Source organism: Bidens hawaiensis, unplaced genomic scaffold (assembly GCF_021521415.1).
Source record: "Bidens hawaiensis isolate Kalapana, Puna unplaced genomic scaffold, B.hawaiensis_p1.1 tig00054253_1, whole genome shotgun sequence".
Taxonomy (NCBI): domain Eukaryota; kingdom Viridiplantae; phylum Streptophyta; class Magnoliopsida; order Asterales; family Asteraceae; genus Bidens; species Bidens hawaiensis.
Window position 1 is genome coordinate 30,324 of NW_027499792.1, and position 24,222 is coordinate 54,545.

A 24,222-nucleotide genomic window follows, 5' to 3' on the forward strand; every position below is an offset into this window, starting at 1 on the left:
GAAGTGTGCAAATAAACCGGTTGACTGAACCAATCAGAAAATCAAACCAAAACCGAACCGGTTTAAAACTAGTTATGTAGAAACCGGTTTGGAACCAATTGAAATCGTAGGTGCAGACCCGATTTGTAATTTTCTCCATCAAAACTGGTTCCAAACCGGTTAACCAAACCAAAACCGGTCAAACCCTGATTTGAAATCGATCAATACCCGGACCGAAACCGATGATAACATGGTAAGAAACCGATTTCAACCCAAATCGAAACTGATCATAAATCAGTTTTGACTTTTATTAATCAAACCAAACTGGTTTTAACCCAAACCGGTTTTGAGTATTAAATCAGTTTATACATCTCTACAATTGAGCGTGGCCCCCTATTTTTTGAAAGACTGAAACAATTAATTTTGAGTAAATTTTTATAACTCGACTTCAAGTGAGTGTAGGTAAAATGTGAGTGTAAATAAACATTTATCTTTGCTATTGAACAAAGACAAGGATCAATAAACAACATTAAAGACTTAATTAAAAGTCTACCCAATAAATTATTCCAAGAAAAGTTGGATTTGGAGAACTTCATAAAACAAATTATTGCTTTTAAGCTTAAAGTCAAGTAGTTGAAACTCAAATCAATTAAGCTTTCTTAAGGAGCATTACTTGCCCCCAAGAAATTACACCTCTTGGAATCGACTTGGACTCAAAATATTATAATAATATAAAATAAGGCCAAAATGATAAAATAGAAAAATAAAAGAACAACTCACACCGTATATCTTATTAAAAACACCCGTTCGGAATTTTTTTTTTATTTTACCGTTCAAAAGAAAAGAAAGAACACCCCGTTCGGTTTATATTCATGATCTTTTAAATTGGGAACAATATCAAGCCATGTAAATAAGGGGACAAAAAGCCTGTTTCTGACACACAGATTCTCCATATCATTATAATTCAAATCTAATATTAATATTTGCATCACAATAACAATAATTGTATATGAAAAAAAAAGTTCACAAAATTTGCTTAGTGTGACTATCTTTGACGCATAGATTGTCCATGCTAGCTTCTTGTATCACAGTTTTGTTCGAAATTGACTAGAGGGCTTTTTTATGGTATTTACATACCATTTAGAAAACCTACAGGATAAAGTTTTTGTCGGACGTGTATAGAAATATTTTGTCAGACATTTCTCATGAATTTTGACGTGGGAAACAACATTGTTCTCTAATTATGTTATTATTATTTTTTTACGCTTGGAGTATTGTTGGTAGATTTATCTTTGGAGTAGCTTGCTGCGTTGTTGCCTTCTGTATCTATGTAAACACTACTTTTTATTGGAACATTGGTCTATTTTTATGTGAAGAATAAGGATAATTTTAATCCATTCAAAACATCGAAGGATGTTGTAGAATAATCTCAACTCTTTTAGGGTCTGTTTTTGTTGGCAAGTTGATGAAGCCTATGGCTAATGTCACGTCCGTGTCCTTTAGATATCTTTTGAAGTTGGATGGAAAACTAGGCCAATGAGGTAATGCATTTATCTTTTAGTTAGTTTTTCGGACGTATTTTAAATATCATTTATCATCATTGAAACCCCAACGTTAAGGACCTATAGGCAGGGGCGGATTCAGTGTTTGGCTAGGGGAGCGTTTGTACCCACTGAAATCTATAGTTTTCTTTATAAATTTGTAATATATTAGGTCCAAAGACCCAAGTGACCCAACCAAAAAAATTTCAGTGACCCATTCATGATTTTTTTAGTGCCTCAAACTTAACTTTACAAATTTTAAGCCCAAATGTAATTTTGTTATGAATAATAAGAATTAAGCTCATATTAGTTTAATTACTCAACCACTTTAATTGAAAATTTGGAATTAGTGGGAGATGAACAAATTAGGTTGATGACGGCTTCACATGTGGCATCTCAGGTTAGATTTATTTTATAAATTGTGATTCCAAATTCTTGATTTTATTCTAATATAAACAAACATTCATGATTCATTGTTCATCACTTGTTAATTTATTTTTTCGTAAATGAATTCTACAACTACAAGACGATAACCGGTTTCGATATTTTGTTTAAAAAAAATAATGCCCTTTCTTGAAATTCAAAAGACGAACAGATTAGGGTGATCTTTGTTGTCTTATGGTGAATGATTATTTGGTTTCTAGCTTTCTAATTTATTCATTGTATGAGTGTACCGTTTATTATTATTGTTATTTTTTTAGTATTCTACACTATTTAACTTTGTAATCCATTTTATTTGTACAGTAAGAGCTTTTAGCTATGACAACTATGAAAATGTTTTTGTTATTGAAACGACAAACACCATCTGCCGGACCCAGTTTAGTGGATCTAGATAATTTTCCTTGGGATCATTTCAATAGAAAAAGAATTTTAGATTGCCACCCTAATCAAATAGACGAGATACGGAGAAAGTATTGGCTTAATGGACCTTGCCAACCAAGTGGGCATGGTCATGTCTTTCCATATAGAAAGATAGGGTCTACAGAACGACATTTCAGCATGAGTTGGTATGATAAATATGGTAATTGGTTAGAGTATAGTGTAATTTGTAGTATTGAAAAAGAATCACTTTTAAGTATTACGAATGAAGCTGTAATTGATAGTTTTTCATAAAATGAAATCACGTAGAGGTCAATTGTAATATGTATTTTGTTTATCTTTAATGAAATTTTGTTTACATTTCTATACGTAGTTTGTTTAATGTAATTTTTTACTCGACCCGATTCGGTTTGACCCGACCCATTTTGGTTTGACTTGTTTTTAGTTTGAACTGACGAGTTCTAGATTGAACTTTTTTTGCACCTACTGGCTAAATTTTCTGGATCCGTCACTGCTTATAGGTATTGGTATGTGTTAAATATTTTACACGTATTTAGTCAGTTTTATTTGGGTTGTATTTGTTGTTTCATATGTACTGAAATTCAAATATATGTATTTAATAAATATGACTTATATTGAACATATAGTAAGCTTTTAAAAGGCATAAATACATTTGGTGTGCATGAATTTTTGCGGATACAACTGGGGCACGAGCATTATATTATGATTTATAGTTAGCTTATTATGTTCCAGTCAGTTATTTTCTTTTTCTTAAGGGCCGATTAATTGGTTCGTAAAATCCGTAGAATTTAAGATCCAAAAAATGTGATTTTGATCAGCACTTTCTGGAAGTTGTCTTAGGAAGACAGTATGACAGAGCGGTCCTGATGAGTCAAGTGTCCTACATCGGCCGAAAAAAAAACCCTCAGGCCCTAATGAAACGTAGCTAGTTTGCTTGAACGACTATTAACGTTATCATAATAAACATAGAAAAAACACATATAGTATTAGTTTTGAACTTTTAATGCCTTACATAGAGGGCTCAATAAGTTTTCCAGTTTTGTAATTTCAAAAATATATATAAATTTAGCGACCCGGAAAAAACGTGCCCAACCCGGGAGTCCGGCTCACTCTTGCCTGGGGACGGCCCTGCGTTTGATATTCGGTATGTGTGAATTTCTAGCGTTACATGAAAATACGATAGAAGCTCAGCTAACATGATAATAAACTGTAGTACATAAACAACGGCCATCTCATAACTTCATTAGGCACACTTCTAGACTTTACTTCTATCATCAATTGCTATAATTTAGGAAAATGTTCTCAAAACTTTCTTTTTTTCTTTTATTATGTATGCATGGAGCTTGTTATTTGTTTATTGCTGCCCTTGCTTTCTCAGAACAGTTGCTTCAGCTACTGTTGCATGGCTTCTGGTAAACGTAAGTGTAAAATAAGGAATGATTATGAGTCCTATAATAACGGTCTTACTTATGAGGTGGTGACCTAATAATACTCTAGCGAAATCTCATATCTTTTTTAGAAAAAAGAGACGTTTGGGTTAATACAAAATATTTTATCTCAAATGTTATCATCGAAGCGATGGTTGTGAATGAGATGAGAACATAGTTAAGTCTGCTAAGTGGGAGTAGTGTCGGATAGATGATCTCTACGAAGTATCTACACTAACAAAAATAAATAAATAAATAAATAACATGTTAACCCTATCAATTTTGTGAATATTTTGATTCGTTTGAGCATAAGTTAGTATGACATCATTCACATACAACATTCTGATAACTATCAAAGAAAAGTCAATCCTTATACAAATGTTTCAAATTTGATAAAAGTTAGAAGAATTGATAGGTGGCATGTCGGAAGTGTTTATCATTTTTTCTTAAATTTTTATAGTCATGGGAAAAATACTCAAGTGCAAAATCTCGAATCTTTTGACTATTTCCAAAAATGTCCTTAAAAATAAATTCAAAATTCAGTCACATTAAAAATTCTAACTTTCATTTGTTTTACATTTTCAAGTCAAAACTTTGAACTCCTAACAAGTTTGACGATAAATCTATTTGCATTCTCAAAATTTTAAAGATATTCAGATTACCCATTTTTACCTATAACAAATTTGAGCCAAATGTAGTTAATTTATACCAAACGATTTACTTACCAACTTTTAACCCGTAACAATCAAATTTAAGTTTCACAAAAAACCTGAAACAATCCTTGATAAAAAAAACCAAGAAACTAAATATGATAAACTTTATTATATTTGAAAGTGATTGTTATATACTCTTTACAATTTAACACACACACACACACACATATATATATAGTTTACTAAATTAACCAAAGAAATAAATGGATAGATTTAAATCATATATTTATAATTTATAAATTTATATAACAACGCACAAAAAAAATTTGATGAATTGATTTATTTTTAAAATAGATCAACTATTAAGCATATATTTATAATTTATTAATTAAAATAATTATTTCGTAAAATGAAAGCACATTAGAATTTTTGTTTTTTATTTACAGTTTTCAATAAAATACACAATATAAAATGTTAATGATAGCATTTAAATTATATTTTTTTTCAATCTTTAACAAACAAAGTTTGTTGTTGATTTTTGGATTTCATCAAATATGTTGTGAAATATATTCTAACAATGTATATTAGTATAATATGTAAATAATGATTTTTATAAAAGTGTATAGATATAATAAAATATATTTTAAAGAACAGTGCATAATTTAATAATGTTATTATAGATATAATATAAATAGAGTGTGAAGGTAAACTGAATAATTATGATCTATGACATATATTAGTTTTAGAGGGAAAAGGTTGTGAGGATTAACCACAAAATGACACGTGTCTACAATTATTTTAATTTATTAGAATAATATAGGTCATGTACATTTTATTCTTAACATGAGAACGTAGGAAATAATAATAATTTATGAAAAAATGAGAGCGTAAGAAATAATACCAACTACGATACCAATCTACATAAACAATGATTTATAATAACATTAAAAAAACCTAAAAATTACAACAAAAGAATCAAAATCAAGAACAAAATAATACCAGCAAATACTTATAACAACAAAAGAACAAAATCTAATAATAACAACAAAATATAAATCAACAAATACTTATAGCGTCTCATAATCAAAAATTAGCAAATACGAACAAAAAGTAACAGCTAACACCTATTAAAATAAACCTAATGATAACAGCAAATTGGTTCTCACTGTTTTCATGTTAAAAATAAAATGTATTTGATCTTGTTTCTATATATATATATATATATATATATATATATATATATATGGTAGGGTTGGAATGAAAACTCACTCTAGTTGTGAAAACCCTAGAAACTCTATATTGGCCATTGAGATGGATGGATGGTTAAGATTTAATGATTAAATAAATATCATTATATACATATATATATATATCAGATTAGGTTCATTTCAGAAGTGATTTTTATAGTAAGAAGTGCGAGAAGTGATCTCAACCATTAGATTATTAATCAATGGTTGAAACATTATTACATTTATTGTAATTAATAAAACTTGAAAGACATTAGAATATATAAGAAAATGGTAGTATAGGTAGAAAAAATAATACATTATTTAATTTATCTCATCTATCCCTAAATAAAAGCTCAAAAATTTATGATTTGTAAGTTACAATTTATTTATTTTATTATATGTTAGTTTAAGATTTAAATTTGTTGTTTTTCACCAATAAAAAGTTTTTAATTTATAACATTTAAGCAAAATAGTATCTTTATCATCTATTGCTATTTTGAAGAAAAAAAATTGAATATGTGTAAGACTGAAAAAATTGTGTACGAAGAAACTGAAAATGTGTAGGAAAAGAAATAAGATTTGTATGAGAAGAAAAAAGATGCGTAGGAAAAAATATAAGATGTGTATGAGAAAATTAAACATGTGTAGGGAAAAAAATGAAGATGTGTAGGAAGAAACTAAATATGCGTAAGAAAAATTGAAGATGTGTAGAACCAAAGGAAAAAGTGTACAGTGAAATTGTAGACGTGTAGGAAAAAAAATATGTTGTGTATAAGAAAATTAAAGACGTGTAAGAAAGAAATTAAGATGTGTATGACTAAATTAAAGATGTGTAGGAAGAAATTATATATACGTAGGAAACATGATTTAAAGATGTGTAGGACAAAAAGCATGCGTATAAAGAAATTGAAAATGTGTAGGAAACAAATTTAGACGTGTACGAAAAAATTAAAGATATATAGGAAAATTTTGCAGAGGTATGGAAAAAAATTATAGTTGTGGAGGGTGAATTCAAGAGATAAGGTAAAAAAATGTAAAGATTAATTTATTGTTTTATGGATTTATTAATTTTTAAATCTTTTTAGTTATTATGATTAGATTAATTATATTAGTTAGAAGTGTAACTTGCACTGGTTTAATTATATAAATTAATGGAAGAGAGAATACATTTATATTACTTTAATACCCTTTTCATATATTTTTAATGATTCAAGGTTGAAAATAAAATGAGTGGTTTAGATTGACTTCTCGCATTTCTTACTGTAACTTTACTTCTCGCATGAACCATCCTCTATATATATATATATATATATGTTTAAGTTAAAGAAAAAAATAAAATTACTACGAGAAATGAATATGAGCCACTAGTTTTATTTTAAGTTTTAAAAACTTAAATATAAATGAAAAGGATATAAATGCAACAATAAATGCACACTCTCTCTCCAATTAATACAACTAATATAACCATAATAAATCTCTCTCTAATTAATATATCTACATAACTTAACTATAATAATTAAAAAGTTACAAACATTAATTTAGTTTTATAATTTATTTACATCCTCTTCATTTTATCTAACAAAAATACAATTTATTCATATACTATTTCTTTATATTAAAAAAACAATTTTTTTCCACTCAATTTATTAGCATATATCAACGTGTAATTTTTAACAAAAAATATTAAAACATAATATAATTTTTTTCAATTGATATATCTAGAAAAACTATTGTCATAAATAATAAAAAAAATGTCATACAAATGCGTCCATTAAATATAAACAATAAATATAGAAACTACACAAAATCAAATAACATACACTTGTTTTGAGCAACAAAAAGGTACAACATACAAAAAAGCATACAACTTACATATTAAATTCGACATCAGCAATTATATAAACTACACAAATATACACATATCCTACACGTGTGTAGTTATATGTTTTTCGTATGAAGGTTATGTTTTCTTATTCTTAGAACAAGTGTGGGTTAGTTATTGTGTAGGTTGTATATTTCACATTTAATGCAAACATATATAAGATAGGTTTGTGTATTATTCATCACAAGGTAACTACGTGTTGATGGATATTGATAAGTTGAGTTGGAAGAAATTGGTTTTAAATAGAATTTTTTTTATGTATAAATAAATTGTATTTGTGTAGGATGAAATTTTCGTGTGTAGGTTATATGTTTTTCGTGTGTAGGTTATATGTTTTCGTGCGCGTGTGTATTTTATTGATGATGAATTTTGTGTGTAGGTTATATGTTTTCTTATTCTTAGAATAAGTGTAGGCTATATATTTTTGTGTAGGTTGTATTTTTTTGTTGATATTTAATGCTAACACATATAAAATAGTTTTTTGTATTATTTATCACAATGTAACTACATGTTGTGGATATTTATATACTGATTTGGAAGAAATTTGGATAGAAAAGAAATTTTAACGTATGAATAAATTGTACTTGTGTAGGATAAATTGTACTTGTGTAGGATAAAAATTTGGATAGAAAAAAATGAATTCTTAATATTTTTCAATTATAGTAATTTGATTAGTTATATTAATTGAATAAATATATTAATTGAAGAGAGATGCATTTATAATTTCTTAATTAATCTTGAAGTTTTTAAAACCTAAAATAAAACTAGTGGCTTATATTCATTTCTCGTATTTCTCGCAGTAATTTCATTTATCTCTTGAACCATCCCCTATATATATATATATATATATATATATATATATATATATATATAGGATGAGTATCATTACAAAACTATTAAATTATTAAGAACTTGAAATAACCCTTGAAAACAAACGTTTTTTTATTAAAAAATTTGTATGTTATTGTTAGTTGAGTGTAGCTTTATCATTTTTTATATCTGTATTTATGATTAAAGTTTTGAAAATTAGTTTTTATACATATCTATGTTTTGCTTTACACCTATGTAAATAAAAAAATAAAGAATAAACAAACCTTCAAATCTTGAAAAACATAAAAAAAATCTACCAAATTCCGAGTTAATCGGATCTGGCTTGCTTTCTCCGACCTGTCGTCGCCGATCAGTCGCCGTTTCTCCTCCACTGCAAGACTAGAAACCACCGCAAACATTATTGGCCGGATAAATACATACTCTATTTTGTTAATTTTAAAGATGGATAAATTTATGTTTTGAAGTTGATAATAATAGAGAGAGAGAGAGATGTAAGATGATGAGAGAAAAATGAGAAAGAAGATATGGGAGGTTGTTAAGAGGTGGAAAGGGACAATATTGGTGTTTGATATTCGATATGTGTGAGTATCTAATGTTACATGAAAATACAATACAAGCCCAACTTATAACATGATAATAAATTGTAGTGCATAAACATCAGCCATCATATCTTCATTACACACACTTGCATACTTTGTTCTATTATCAATTGCTATTCTACGAAGCTTTCCTAAAAAATTGAAGTATTTCCTTTTTTCTTTTGTCTTTGATTACGTATGGAGCTTGTTATTCGTTTATTGTTGCCCTTGCTTTCTCAGAACAGTAGCTTCAGGCCTTCATCTACTGTACGTGTTGCATGTCTTCTGTTCATTGACTACAAAATCACCAATATCAAATTTAATTGGTTTCGATTCATGCTTAGACCGTTCGAGTGTGCGCACTTGCTTCAAAATGGTAAACGTAAGTGTAAACCATGAAAATTGATTTACATACAAGAAAGCAGTTGTGATATTATGAGTCCAATATTAACGGTCTCACTTACAAGTTAATATCTATGATAATCTCAGTTTCTTACAAGTTATGATTTTATGTGTATTTATAAGTTATGTGATGTGATCATATGTAGGCATAAATACTAGTAGGTGAAGTTACATGTGATAATTAATTAATTTTATTATTGTTCATTTGTACATGGAACCCAACCCTGGAACTCAACCCTCCAACATGATGTAGGCAAATTGGTTGTAACATACCAAAAATTTCAAGTTATAATATTTTATATTATTTCTTATAATAATCGAGTTTACTTGATTTGGCAAAAAAAATAATAAAATAATAAAGGAAAGATAATTAGGCTAATTAAAGGGAATTAATCATGGACCAAAAATGAAATATGAGCCTTAGGTCCATGGGCTTAAGGGAGTATAAATACCCCTTAAACCCTAAACCTTTCCATTTCCATCCATCTTATCCATCTTATTCTCTCTCTACACCTTAAAACACACACATCATACTACATACGGCCGCAAGAGAGGAAGAAGGGATCCGAGACCGAAATCAAGCCAAGCATAGATAGATCTTCATATACAAGATAGATACGAGATCATAGTTCATAAACAAGCTAACCCGAAGCCTAAATACGATTAAAGGTATGTGCTTTAACCTTAAAGTTTATGTTTTTATGAACGGTTAGCCATGAAACTAAACCCTAGAGTAGATCAAGTCTAAATGTTTCCTAAAGTAGAAAACTTGATGCTTAAAGTGGACGTAATGGACGCATGGTTAGATTCGGTTCATAAGGGAAACCCTAGATCTAGTAAAGAACGTTTTATGGTTAAAGGTTCAAGCTTTATGCTAAAAACGAACTAGATTTTGATAATGGAATGTTAGCAAATGAAAAACGGTTAAGGAGCTTGAGAAATAGGGAGTTATTAACCATAGTATAGTCTAAAATGGAAATTAAAGAATGAAAATATGGGTTGTATGCATCATACAAGGGATTCTCGGTGACCTGAACCTCAACCTTGAGTTCTCGGTCAACGCGATCACCCGGTCAACAAGGGTTCTCGGCCATAATAGAGTTCTCGGCCAAAAAGGGGAGATCTCGGTCAACATAAGATCTCGGTCAACCAACGTTCTCGGTCAAACCTGGGATCTCGATCAAACAGGGGATCTCGGTCAACATAGGTTCTCTGCCAAGAGTTCTAGGTTGACCCAATTCCGTTTGGGCCTGAACCTAGTTGGGCCTAGGTGCTTTAATGGACAGTTGGGCCTGACTTAACTAGATCCACAAACCTTAAGCCCATAACCCATCTAAACAAACAAGCCCAACTTAGGAGCATGTTGGTTAACTAAAACACCGACTTAATCAAGTAAAAGGTTAATTAACAAATATATATATATATATATATATATATTTAACAGTTAGCCGTGCTCAATTAAAGAAGGGGATAACAATTAACGGCGAACGCAACAGGATCCAGGTGCGTTTCTAGCCCCACTTCTGTGTTATGTTTTCGGGGTTGTGTGCATACTCGATGTGTGTGTTAATACACTTATCCTAAGTGATAAGTGTATGCCTTATGTGATTATGTGAAAGATATGAATGATGGCCCATCGGTACGTGAATGATCTTCGGATATTGCACGTACTAACAAGCTGAAAGTTATGTTTAATGTATGCATGATATGTGTGGATAAATGTATGAATGTAAAACGAGGTATGATGTATGGTTGTATGGTAACGAAGAGGGAACCGGGCCCTAATAATACTCGAGGTATGATATATGGTTGTATGGTTACGAAGAGGGAACCAGGCCCTAATAATACTCGAGGAAGGAGGGAATCGAACCCTACTAATATTCGAGAACTAGGGAACCAAACCCTACTAATATTCTAGGAAAGAGGGAACCGGGCCCTAATAATACTCGAGGTAAGAGGGAACCGAACCCTAATAATATTCGAGGAAAGAGGGAACTGGGCAGTATGAATGTATTGTATGATGTATGTTTAAATAGAACTCACTCAGCGTAGCTGACTTTTAGTATGCACGCATGTGAGTAGGATGAGGCAGCTCGCTTGAGGGGAACACGTGGCATTGAATAAGAGGCTGGCATCGGAAGACCCAAAACGTTTATTTAGTTATGTTTCAAAGACAGTATGTTTATTAAGACAAGTTATGGATTAATATGTATGTTTTATTGAAAGTTTTTATGTTCCGCGAATGTTTTTATTAACTCTGATGATTTGAACTATGTTAATGAGTAAATCCAACGTCCAAATGTGGTACCGGTAACGGGGCCTTACATTGGTGCATGAGCAAGAAACCGTATTTTTTACCATCACTATAACCCTAACCACACTCTGAGACAAATCCAGGAGAAAGGGGGGGCGTTATTGAGGACGATGTGTCCATAAGAGCGTGAGTGTAAATCCCTTGCAAAATAGTACAACGTTCTTGGAAATGTGAGATGTGGATTATATTCATACAAAATATCCTATCTCAAATATGTTGTTATAAGAACGTTAGGACGGATCGAAATCACGTTATGTTTACTATACGATGATTAATGGCGGAAACACTAATCAAAGGGATAAACACATAGCAATTCACACACAAACCCACTAATATTGATATGACAAGTATGTACAAGTGATTTGCTCTTTCTCTCTCTACAGATTTCTCTCTCTAAGAATTACAAAGGATTATAGAGGATTACAAAATATGACATGATAGGTCCTATTTATACTAAAACACTATAACCCGTATAAGGTGGCTATGGCGTATAAGCTTATACGCCCGTATAAGCTTATACGTTGTCCAACTTATACGTTCCTAACAACATATCTAACAATATTAGCTCATTTAAGCAATCCAAGACCTAGTGATAGACAAAAATGCTCTAACAGTCTCCCCCTTTGATATTTCTTGGTCTTGGTGCCTAAGCAGTAGACGTTTATGCTCCAACAGACTCCCCCTTGGATATTGGTTAGACTAACAAACTCGATCTTCAAGTCATCCCCCCTATCGTCTTGATAGTCTAACACACTCCTCCTTAAGCTTTCAGATTCAACATGTATAACCGTTGAATTTTCTGAACTTTCGGATTTGACGGATGTGTCTTCTTGTTCGGATGAGTCTTTTTTCTTAACAATCCAATGATATAACTTTAAAGTAGATCTTTTCACATAAAATTTCAACTTGTCAAACTTCTTTTCATTACAATCTTTCAAATCAACAATCTCAACATTTGGCTTATTCGAAACATCTTTAACGGTGTCGTCTTTTCTTCTGAACGTTTGTTTCGGAGGACCCTTTGGAATATCTGATTGGAATTTTGAGCTCATATTTTTGGATTTTGAATTTTGAAATATTTGTTTTTTTGTTTTCAGAACATCTTGGTTGCCCACATCTGATTTTGAAATGTATACAAACTTAGAACTATTCTTGTACCAAGAAGATTTCTTCGTTCGTTAACGTTTGTCTTTTTGAACAAAGAAATCCTTATTGAGTTGATTTTGGTATTGGATTTCTTTCTTTCTCTCAGAAATTGTACCATGAACGAATGCAACCTTATTAACTTGCTCACGCTTAACAGTTTGTAATTCATGTTTGAGTGCAGCATTCTCGGTAATTAATCTGTTTATTGTTTTCTCATTTTTATCAACCTTCACCAAAAGTACCTTTTGGCGTTTTTGAAGTTGATCATAAGCTTCCTTAACTCGATTAAGCTCATCTAGTAACGAATCAGTGTGAGATATTAACCTTTTGTACTCCTCATATTTTTGACAAGATTTAGCTTATTTGGCTTTGTTTTGAACTTTGAACTCCAGCAATGATTCTAAAATCAAATCTTCATCATATTCTGAATCACCATCATCATCGAACTTTGAAGTGTTTTCAATTTTTGGTAATGACGGTTTTTCAGATTTTAAAAACAATACATGATTCTTTATCTTTTTTATGAACTGAGAAAATTTGCATGTGTCGAGGTTCGATTGAATTGCTATAACTAATGTACCCCAAACTTCAGGTGACGTCTCAATAATCGTATCTTCCAACTTATCAATGTAGTCTAACTCGCTTTTCTCAATCTTGACATGTTTCATTTCGTTAACAAGCTCGCAATATCGATTGATTTACGAATCAAACGGTTCTTCAGTCAATATATCAAACATATCGAATTCTCTCTTCAACGCTTGCCTTTTGTTTCTACTCGAACTTAAAAAATCCATTTTGCTCGTAAATCAAGACAATCAAATTTTTTTCGCTATAAGTCTTTTTTACGTAGATTACTTATGCTACGTACATATACGAAGCAACCAACCTTATCCACTTTTAAACTAACTTATGACGGATGAATTCACTTATGCCAAAATGTGGAAACTCGTAAACGTGTAACTTGATATCTAATTGTGTCGTATAACTTTGACCTTCACACTTATACGTCCAAACGCAACCAAACTTATACGGCCACTTTAACAACTTATACGGATGATAATAACAGCTTATAGGTCCAATTAGTACAAAACTTATATGGCAGCAACAAACTGTTATGCGATGACTCGTCCAAGTAACTCAGTCCATGTAAATCAATTTCAAATTAGCCGTCCAGTTTTCAAATTAATATGTGGATAAACAAAAATAAGTAACTGAGATTATTCAATCAAAACGTGGCTAGCTGAAAACGTTTAACTCAATTTGCTAATTGAGCCATCAAGTTTGACCAATCAATTAAATCAGCAGCGCATAATTCTTTCAATTAGTATGTGGCTACACTACAACGTGATACAATTTGTAAGCGATTCAATCAAAACCTAGAGAATCAACAACGTTTTTCTCAATTTCAATTCCCTTTTCAATTCTGATTTTTCATGCACATGTCTATTAATGGCAATTTGCTTATATTCAACCGTGCGAGTGAGCATAAAAATCGTTTTTTCATCTTGGAAAATTTTATTCCACAAGTTTTTCTCACACGATTGAAGCTTGTCATAAGCCTCTTTCACATTTTAAAAATCAAGAAACATTTTGTTATAATCATTTTTTAGCAAAGTAAAATATGTTATTAATGAATTAATAACAAATTCCTTTTCTTCATATGATTCACAAATATGTTTCACCTCTTCAGGAGAAAAGTTTACCTGACCGGCCATGTTAGCTTGAAGAATAGGTGCATTTTCCTCAACATGAATTCCTTCTTGATCAACAATCTCATATTTTTCACTTGCTTCACTCTTTGATGCAACATCAGTCTCACTAGTCTCCTCCTCTAGCTCATCATCAGTTCCAAAATCTATCTTCCCATGTGAAACTTCTTCGCCATTGAACCAACCTACAAAACTCTCAAAGACATCAGGAGGCAAAAATGACTTAAAAAATTCATTGGGAATTGATTCAAAACTTTTTGGAGAATCTTCGGTAGAAATTTCTTCTTCAGCATCACTCATTCCTTCAGTGACATCTTCAACTTTTTCATCATTCTTGTCCTCTTGTTCTTGAGAACATTCACCCACTATCTCTACCACATTAGCTTTGTGGACCACTGAATTCCAGTTAAACCCCTCATCAAGTTGAGAATTACAAGCCTTTGAGGACGAAGCTTCATGTTTCTTTGAAGTCTCAGCTTGTGCAGGTGAACTTTGATGATAAATTGCTTGTCGGTTGTATTCACGGACAAACGGATTAGGAGTTGAATCTCCAACTTCAGGATTGGTACACTCTCTTTTGAAATGTCCCTTTTCTTTGCATCGAAAGCATCTGACCTTCGACTTGTCAAAACCAAGCTTAGCAGTAGTTCCATCCAGACAATTCTTCCCAACGATTTCCATAAACCTTTGAGCCCTCCTTACCACACTCGCCATGCACCAACGGATGTCAAGCATCTCCATCTCCCTGGGGTCGATTTGGTCATAATCTTCTTTTGTCATATTATAATTGCCAATACGACCAGCGATTAAACATTCATAGGACTTTAAAACAGATCCTAAGAAGGCCATGTGTTCTTGAACATTCTCCACAGTAAGTCCATTGTTGTTTTTAATATTCACAGTAATATTGCATTGAACAACATCAGATGGTGGACTCAGTGTCTTTGATAATTGTTCAGGAACAACAGAAGATGATGCAGTGGTACCAACCTAAGAATTTGTAAAATGAGGCATGTTGGTTTGTTGACTAGTTTGAGAAAAACTTCCACCAAAACTGCTATTTGTCACATACGCAGTTTGAATCTTTTGACTTGGGGCTATCACGGATTGTGAAGAGTTAAAGTACAAACCAATGTCTTGAATAGTTGACGAACTCTTCATTATTTGTTTCTTCTTAATCTCCAACTCATGAGTTTCCAATTATTCAATAAAACGGGCCAATGTCAGTCTAGCATAATTGATTGGGTTGGATTGTTGAATCATGATGGATGTCTCCCACTCGTCAGACAACGAATCTGCCAGTTTATCGATGTATTCATACTCGAGTTTGTCAATGCCCAATCTTTTCATCTCATTAACTAGATGACAATATCTTTCAATTAGTTGAGGCATTGTTTCTCCTTTGACCATAGAGAAGATGTCAAACTCTTTCTTTAGCAAACCAACTTTTGAGTTTCTCATATCAGCATTCCCTCTATCCTTATTCAGCAAAGCCTCAAAAATTGAGTGACATGACCCATTGTGTTGTAGGAGTTGAAAAATCTCAGACTTTATTGATTGTTGAAACAAGTTCATCATCTTTTACTCACGAATGAACCTAGGCTTGTCAGCCTCAGGTATTTGAGATAATCTATGACTTGTGCCATTTTCATTCCTCGGTATGATGTACTTAACTTCAACAGCCTCCGACGTATCATAGTTCACGGCTTGCACATACGTTTCAAATTTATCGGCCCAATTAGGATAATCTTCCATCGTAAGTAGCTTTGGGGGTTTGGTTGACGTCCCCATCTCATTTTCCAAGTTTATGTTCTGAATAATCGGTGAAGCATGTGTAACAAATGCATTTAAATCTTCCATTTTTGAAAAAATTTACATACACACTTAAGCGTCAACGTATAACTTTTGAATCCACGTATAACTTTGAACTCCGTATAACTCCTTTGTCCTTGTGTAACCTCAAGACAGCGTGCAACCCTTATGCGTCCTGATACCCAAGTCAGCGTATAACCTAGTTTACACGGATATCTTTATACCCGTACAACTTTGATCAACGTATATCTCTCCTTATCCGTATATCAAAATATACTGACAAAACCAACATGCAACTCTTAAGCGGACCAAACTCAAATGGATTCTTATACGCCTAAACAAACATATATGTGCGTGTAACAACTTATACGTTTACCAGACAAACTTATACGTGAACTGCGACTGTTGACCATTTTTGAATCTGGAATTTGGTTTTAAGCTAGAGATAATCTGATTCACTCTTGCAGAAACAACGAATATGCATCTACGATCATCATCCTCAATTGAATTGAAAAATCATCCAAAAACCAGAGGATAATCAATGAATATGTAATCATTTAGCTTTTTGAATTTGAAAACGTCAAAACTTCATCAATTGACCTTGAATGTGCTGTAATCAGTAGTGATACCACTTGAAAGAACATGATCATGTTCATGCTAAACATCATGTATGTGATTATAAGAACGTTAGGATGGATCGAGATCACGTTATGTTTACTATACGATGATTAATGGCAGAAACACTAATCAAAGGGATAAACACATAGAAATTCACACACGAACCCACTAATATTGATATGACAAGTATGTACAAGTGATTTGCTCTCTCCCTCTAAAGATTTCTCTCTCTAAGAATTACAAAGGATTATTGAGGATTACAAAATATGACATGATAGGTCCTATTAATACTAAAACACTGTAACCCGTATAAGGTGGGTGTAGCGTATAAGCTTATACGCCTGTATAAGCTTATACGTTGCCCAACTTATACGTTCCTTACAACATATCTAACAATATTAGCTCATTTAACCAATCCAGGACCTAGCGATAGACAAAAATGCTCTAACAGTATGTCTTTTGGATGTGACGATTGCGAATGAAATGAAATGGGATCATAGTTTAGCATGCATAGTGGAAGTTGTATCGATGAGTGATCTTCAAAAAGTCTTTACACTAACACTAAGAAACAAATCTATGAGCTCATAGTGTGTATAAACAGACAGTCAGGGCCGTCTCCGAGAATTCAAATACCTCGGCCGAGCCAAAATAAAAATGGCCCGTAGGCCTTAACGAAAATTTTTTATTCGCTATTGTATATGGATAAAACTTTTATCGACCGATTTATTATAAGCAGAAACCATTCAGAGCATGTAATTATCACATAAACCATTGCAAATAACCTTATATTTAACACCAAAAAACATATACATGTAATATAAAAGTTTGTGCCCCAAAAACTTATATGCCACGGCCGATGGTGCGGCTCACGTACCCTCCGATCCTCCTCTGCAGACAGTAAATGATACGAGACTATATGTAAAAAATAAAAAAAAAATTACCAACCCAACAACCATTGCACATGATACTAGCTTACTAGCAACTTGATTTTATTGTAACCAGTTTTCTTTTTGAAACTAAAACATTTGTACATCTAACCAAAATTAATAACCATAGACGGCCAAAGTTTTTAAAAATCGCCGTTACTTTTATATATATATATATATTTTTAATGATAAAGGTGACGTTACATGATGACCTTACAATGACTATTACCATATATGTAGTAATTAAACCGTATTTGAAAATGAAGGACAACATATTAAACTTCTTAATAAAGACACAGGAAAACTTCTACATTGTGAAAATTAAGGTAAAAAAATCAAACTAAGCAAGGCGAATTCGCATGAAACTAACTCACATAATCGATCAGAGTGCTTGACCAAGTCTTTTTTTTTATTAATGTTTTAAAAAATTGAACTAAGCAAGGCGAATTCGCATGAAACTAACTCACATAATCGATCAGAGTGCTTGACCAAGTCTTTTTTTTTTGTTTTATTGTTTTAAAAAATTGAACAAAGCAAGGCGAATTCGCATGAGACTAACTCACATAATCGATCAGAGTGCTTGACCAAGTCTTTTTTTTTTTTTTTTAATGTTTTATACAGTATAATCTAAACTTAGTAGGATAAGCAAATTTTAGAAAACTTAATCTGACAAAATATAATTAAAAAATTGACACTATACACGTGATTTTTTTAGAACCACCATTCACTTTTTTTTATAAAGAACCCAAATCTATTTTACAAACAACCAAAATCATCACTGAAATTCAGATTGAAAGATGGAAACTCTTAACAGACCTTCTAATTCCAGGCACGCGCGCAGGCACACAAACTGCATATTTTCGGAAGGTAATTGAGACGTTTTCGTTCATAATTAGTTAGGGGCTCGACCCAAATTACAAACGGAGCAACAGTTACGTTTGTGGTGAGTATAGACGTTCTCAACCATAAATTTTCAAATATAAATCAACGCTTGAATTTGGACTAAATTAATACTACTAGCTTACAAGTAACCTCAAACGTTATTTCAGAAAACCAAATTAATACTACTATAAAGGTGACGTTACAATGACTGTTGCCAAATGTAATAATTAGACCATAGTTGAAAATGAAGGTGCATAATAGAAAATGAAGCACCACATAGTAGACTTCTAGATTAAAAAAAATAGAAAAACTTGTACATGTTGAAAATGATGGTGCAAAATCGAACTAAGGAAGGCGAAGTGGCATGAAACTAAGACGAGATCGATCATAGTCTTTGATTGAGAGTAGAAGAAGAAAATATCGTAAGCCTTTTCTTTTATGCTTTATAGTGAACTTGATCAACTAGGCAGGGTACAAGAAAACTACATAAATAAATAAAAATTAAAATATAATAATAACAATAATAATAAACGGGTGAAAATGTTAGACTCGCTATTCACTTCTTCTACAAACAACCAACATTAAATTTAATCAGATCACAAAAATTCTGAGTGAAAATTTAGGTGAAAAACTAAAAACTCATAAACAACTTTCTAAATGATAGAGCTTCTAAGGATAGGCACACTAGCTATGTTTGACAAACTGTGCCTATCGAACATGGTGGTGACGACTTGAATTTGTTTGTGAGTGGATTGGTGGGAGTGATAGAGAGACTGGATGGCTCTGATATCGTGTAAGATAATGGTTAAGGTTGGATTATTTATTGATTAAGGTTGTTATACTTAATAATTTATATAATAATCATGACAAAATCCTAGAAATCTAACGTGGGCTCATGGACTCATACTAATAACAGCTAACACTAATCTAATAATCTAGTCCAATACTTTTTGTGGTATTATTTTTCACATTCAAAGTTAACTTAATGTCATGATTTAATGATAGTTTGAATGATACATGTTAGGTTGGTTATTTCCATGTTGATTTCTTGATTGTTCATGTTCAAATTGAATTGACAATTAAAGTTATATTAGTTGTTTGAATGATTGCTTCGTGTTTAGACTATATATGAAGTGTTAATTAGTTATTTATATAAACTTGTTTGAAACTTGGAAGAAGATGAAACTATGGTTTATGGAAATATATAAACAAAACAAAACAAAACCAGATTTTTATATTCACATTTCGAGGTCACAAATATATCGTCGCAATGTGTTCAAAGAAAAAAGTTTAATTTATTGAATGCATTGTTGTTGATTAATTTGACCAGGCTACAACAAAAAAAATGTTATATTATAAGGTTTTGATTCATTTATTTAAGGATATCAACTTTTTTCAATAAAACAATATGAAATTCAAATGGTGGATGACAGTTACCTTAACCTAGACAGACATGGCAACGGACAAATATCACATACCACTTTTGTTATGAGTTTGATTGTTGTAACACGGTGCTAGATATTCCAAATCAAAAGTTAATAAATAAATTGTCAACTTAAATGATATATGTACGCTTGTAAGATTGATGGCGAAGACAAAGAAACATTTCGCATTTACGATAGTGTATCTTCTATTGAAGTAATCCTTAGTTTATCGGCCGTAACTACTCGTATTAGGTATATTTTTCTGCGATTAAGATTTAAGTGTGTGAAATCAGTTTACGTAATTGGGTTTGTCATGAATAGTTAAGCGATGATTGTATTTGTTAGATTAAAAGGGACTCGCTTATGGATATATAATTTAACAGAATTTTTCCGAAGCTGAAAACTCGTACATAAAAATTGTAAGGAAATTGTATTTCTATTAAAAAATTTCTAAGTAGTTATTTCTAATGGACTTGATATAATCTTTTACATTACATAGTGTAATCCGAACCATAAACTCTATAATCAAACAATAAACATCCAAAGATCGAAAATTAGCGACACCCATGAAAATATTTCTCATTCGATTCAATAATTCGCCAATGATTCACAAAACGTTCGTTCCGTTTACACCATACGATTAAACAAAACTAATGATCCTTAAAAATTCAACAAGGTGTAAAGACCAGTAGACAACAATAAATCTTCATTGTGACGTTCCATTTGACATTTTTGGGTATATAAATACCTGTCTAGCTAGAAACCATCTGCCAAACACTCACCAAATAAAAAAATAATATGACATGGGCTCAGCTTACACCTCTAACTGGTTGAAATGTCTGTTTAGCTAGTAAGCAACTTGGGCGGCTTTTGACTTGGTGTCAGGCTGCATCATATAAAGCCAAAGAAGCAATAAGATTTGTGTGCTTCCCTGATATCATTTCATACACACCTGTCACCTTTGTCTCTTTCCTAACACACCCTCCAATTTTAGATTCTTGAATCCATCTTTCTATATTCATCATCATCTCGATATAATTGAATTCAATTAAATTCAACTCAACTCATCGAAATGCTCAACTTCAAGACCATCAAGAAGAAAATGTGGATGTTTTCTCAATAAGATCCTCTCTATAATCAAACCATCTTGTCTTTTACCATCTAATGGAAGAAAATATGATCACAAATTCAAAAACTGAATCACCTTCATCTCTCTTGATTAATAAACTCATTAGATTTATGGTTACTTTTTGGTTTGCACCCACCATCCGTCCGCCTGGTCTCGATCCTTAGATCGTTGATCACCGCCTTTTGTTACTTCATTTCTGTTTGTTGCTCACAATCACACACACATACACTTAGTACAATAAAGAATATACGTATAGCTAGCTATAAAGGGTATTCTCAAGAATGGATTTTTATGATTGGAATCATGAGTTTATGGACTTGGGATCCATTGGGGATGATGGATCTTTGATGGGTTTAGATGGCTTTAGTGGGGGTTGTGGAAATGATGATGGGTTGTTGATGAAGTCCTCTCAAGCTTTGGTGTTGGATGATGAGAAGAATGAGCTTGTTAAGGCTCAAAGTAAAGTGGCTGGAAAGAGAGTTGGAATAATGTCTGATGAGAAAGCTTTGGCTGCTTTGAAGAGTCATAATGAGGCTGAAAGAAGGAGAAGGGAGAGGATTAATAGGCATCTTGACACGCTTCGTGGTCTTGTACCCTGCACCGATAAGGTTTGGCTACGATCCCTTTTCTATATTGTAATTTGATCATAAATGTTGTTTTAACACCATGTTTCTGCTATAGTTTTTGTGTTTGTGTAATTGTGTTTGTTTTTACCTTCAAAATTGCGACTTATTTGGTCATATTTTGATCTTTCAAATGGATTCGATAGTGAAACATTCCGGAGAAAGAGATTTTTGCATAGTACATAAGCTATGTCATATGCTTAATTCTGTTACAATGTGCTACTTCATATTTGGATTCTTTGAATACATGAACTTATATCCATTTTTGGAATATATATGAATACAAGAAGTTAGGTTTAATACGAAAATTTGATCAAACACATATATATGTGCACTACACATGATTGAAAGTTTTATTGAAAACTTTGGTTAGTCATACAAGTTATAAATTTATAATTAATCATCTAAAAGATGAAAGTCAACCGTGTTTATGTAGTTTTGACTCGGACTCTATAACAACCATGGGAGATCATCAAGGTTGACTTTTTGTGAAGATATGATTTTTAAGTGATTGAATCTAGCATAGCAACTAAAAACCAAGAACTTAAGTTAATTGGTGGAACCTATTTGTTAATTAGAAGTTTAGAACTACTTACCTGTCATTTTCAATGTTTTTATCATCTGTTTGACTTGCTCCATTGCTTACATTTTTGTCATTTTCATAACACATTAAAAATTAAATGGTGGCGGAAACCAGTGATGTTGATCTCCTTTTATAAACATAGAGTTCCCTTTCAGTGTTTTTGTCTTGTGAAAATTGTGACATCTCTTTTATTTAACAGATTTTTAGTTAGAAAATTAGAGTTGATTACTACCATGGATTACAACATGACAAGTAATGGAGGGGTTGCTTTCTTTAGTTTTTTAATATTTGGGCGTCAATGATAAAATCTTGCATATAACAATTACTGTAATAAAATATACGGTCAACTTTAATATCATAAAAATAGTTAACATTATAATTTATTTGTGTAATACAATTCAAAATGCTCATTAAGTCAAAGAAGCAACCTAAGGTTATGGGGTATACTCTAACCTTAACATAAGTTAAAATAACATGACACGTTAACGATGGATTAAACTACTCTTCACTTGTGTTAAATTTGTTAAAAAGGGCCCTTGGATTATGCTTTAAACGGGTTATAAAACAAAAAACAATATATTAAATTAACAATTAATAGGAGTGAGATGAAGTTAAAATAATTAAACCATTTTCTTGGGTGAGATGAAATGAAAGAGAGAAAAATAAGTGATGTTATGATTATGTGAAGTTAAAATGGGTTAGAGTATACCTATGGCCTAAGTTTAACACACTTGGTACCTGAATATTTGTAAATAATCATATAAGGAAAGGAGGTCTAAGTTGACTTTTGAGGACAAACATATTTTATTTTGAACTAAAATCAGATGAGTTTTGCTACCTTCAATATCATAATTTAATTATGTAGCTAAAACCTGGCCAGTTTGACTTTAATGTAAGACTATGCATTCTTTTAAAATGTACACTAAGATTTTATGTTTATTTAATAGATGGACAAAGCCACGCTACTCGCCGAAGTTATCCGCCAAGTAAAACAACTTCAAATAAACGCAAAACAAGCCAGTTTAGGTCTACTCATGCCAGAAGACATCGAAGAAGTCAAAATTGAAAAAGTTGATCACGTTGCAGTCAACGGAGCTTTGACTTTTCATGCATCTGTATGTTGCAAGCACCGGCCCGAGCTCCTGACCGATATAAGACGAGCTCTTAGTGACCTCAAAGTCAACATTGAAAGGGCAGAATTCTCAACTCTTGGAGACCATATGAAGATTGTTTTCGATTTCACTGCAGATGAAAATCTACTTAGTTCGGTGCGCGAAGCACTAAATTCTGCTATAGAAAAAGGGTCGATATCGTTTGATTACTCCCCAAGAACAATGCTTCCTAACAAGAGGAGGAGGTACTGTCTTTGACCCGAGCACGACTTTAGTTTCGTGTGCTTTTTCTCTGGTAAAAGTTGAAGTCTGTATATAGTTTTCTATGTTTGTGGTGTTAAAATGAATAAGGTTACATATTTGTTGATCAAGAATCTCAAGTAGAGATTTTCTTTTTGAAGTGGTGTTAAATGTTTGCAAGAGGGGTTTTATGATGTTTTTGAGTGTATCTTGTATGTTATGCAAAGAGTGAAATACCTTTTTTTAAGATTTAAGATGCTTATACTAGATAATGTTGTCATTTGATGAAAATTTGTGGATTGGGCTTTGGGCCCAATGGGCCTGTTTGATGATCCGTATTTA

At 31.9% G+C, this 24,222-nt stretch overlaps 1 protein-coding gene across 1 annotated transcript; it reads left to right on the forward strand.

The window, feature by feature from the left end:
- The first annotated feature begins 20,964 nt into the window (after positions 1–20,964).
- Positions 20,965–23,898, forward strand: LOC143600536 (transcription factor bHLH106-like). Its single transcript, XM_077078197.1, has 2 exons — positions 20,965–21,930; positions 23,476–23,898. Exons 1-2 carry the CDS (start codon positions 21,604–21,606, stop codon positions 23,896–23,898), a joined length of 750 nt encoding a protein of 249 aa, XP_076934312.1. The 5' UTR covers positions 20,965–21,603.
- Positions 23,899–24,222: the final 324 nt, after the last annotated feature.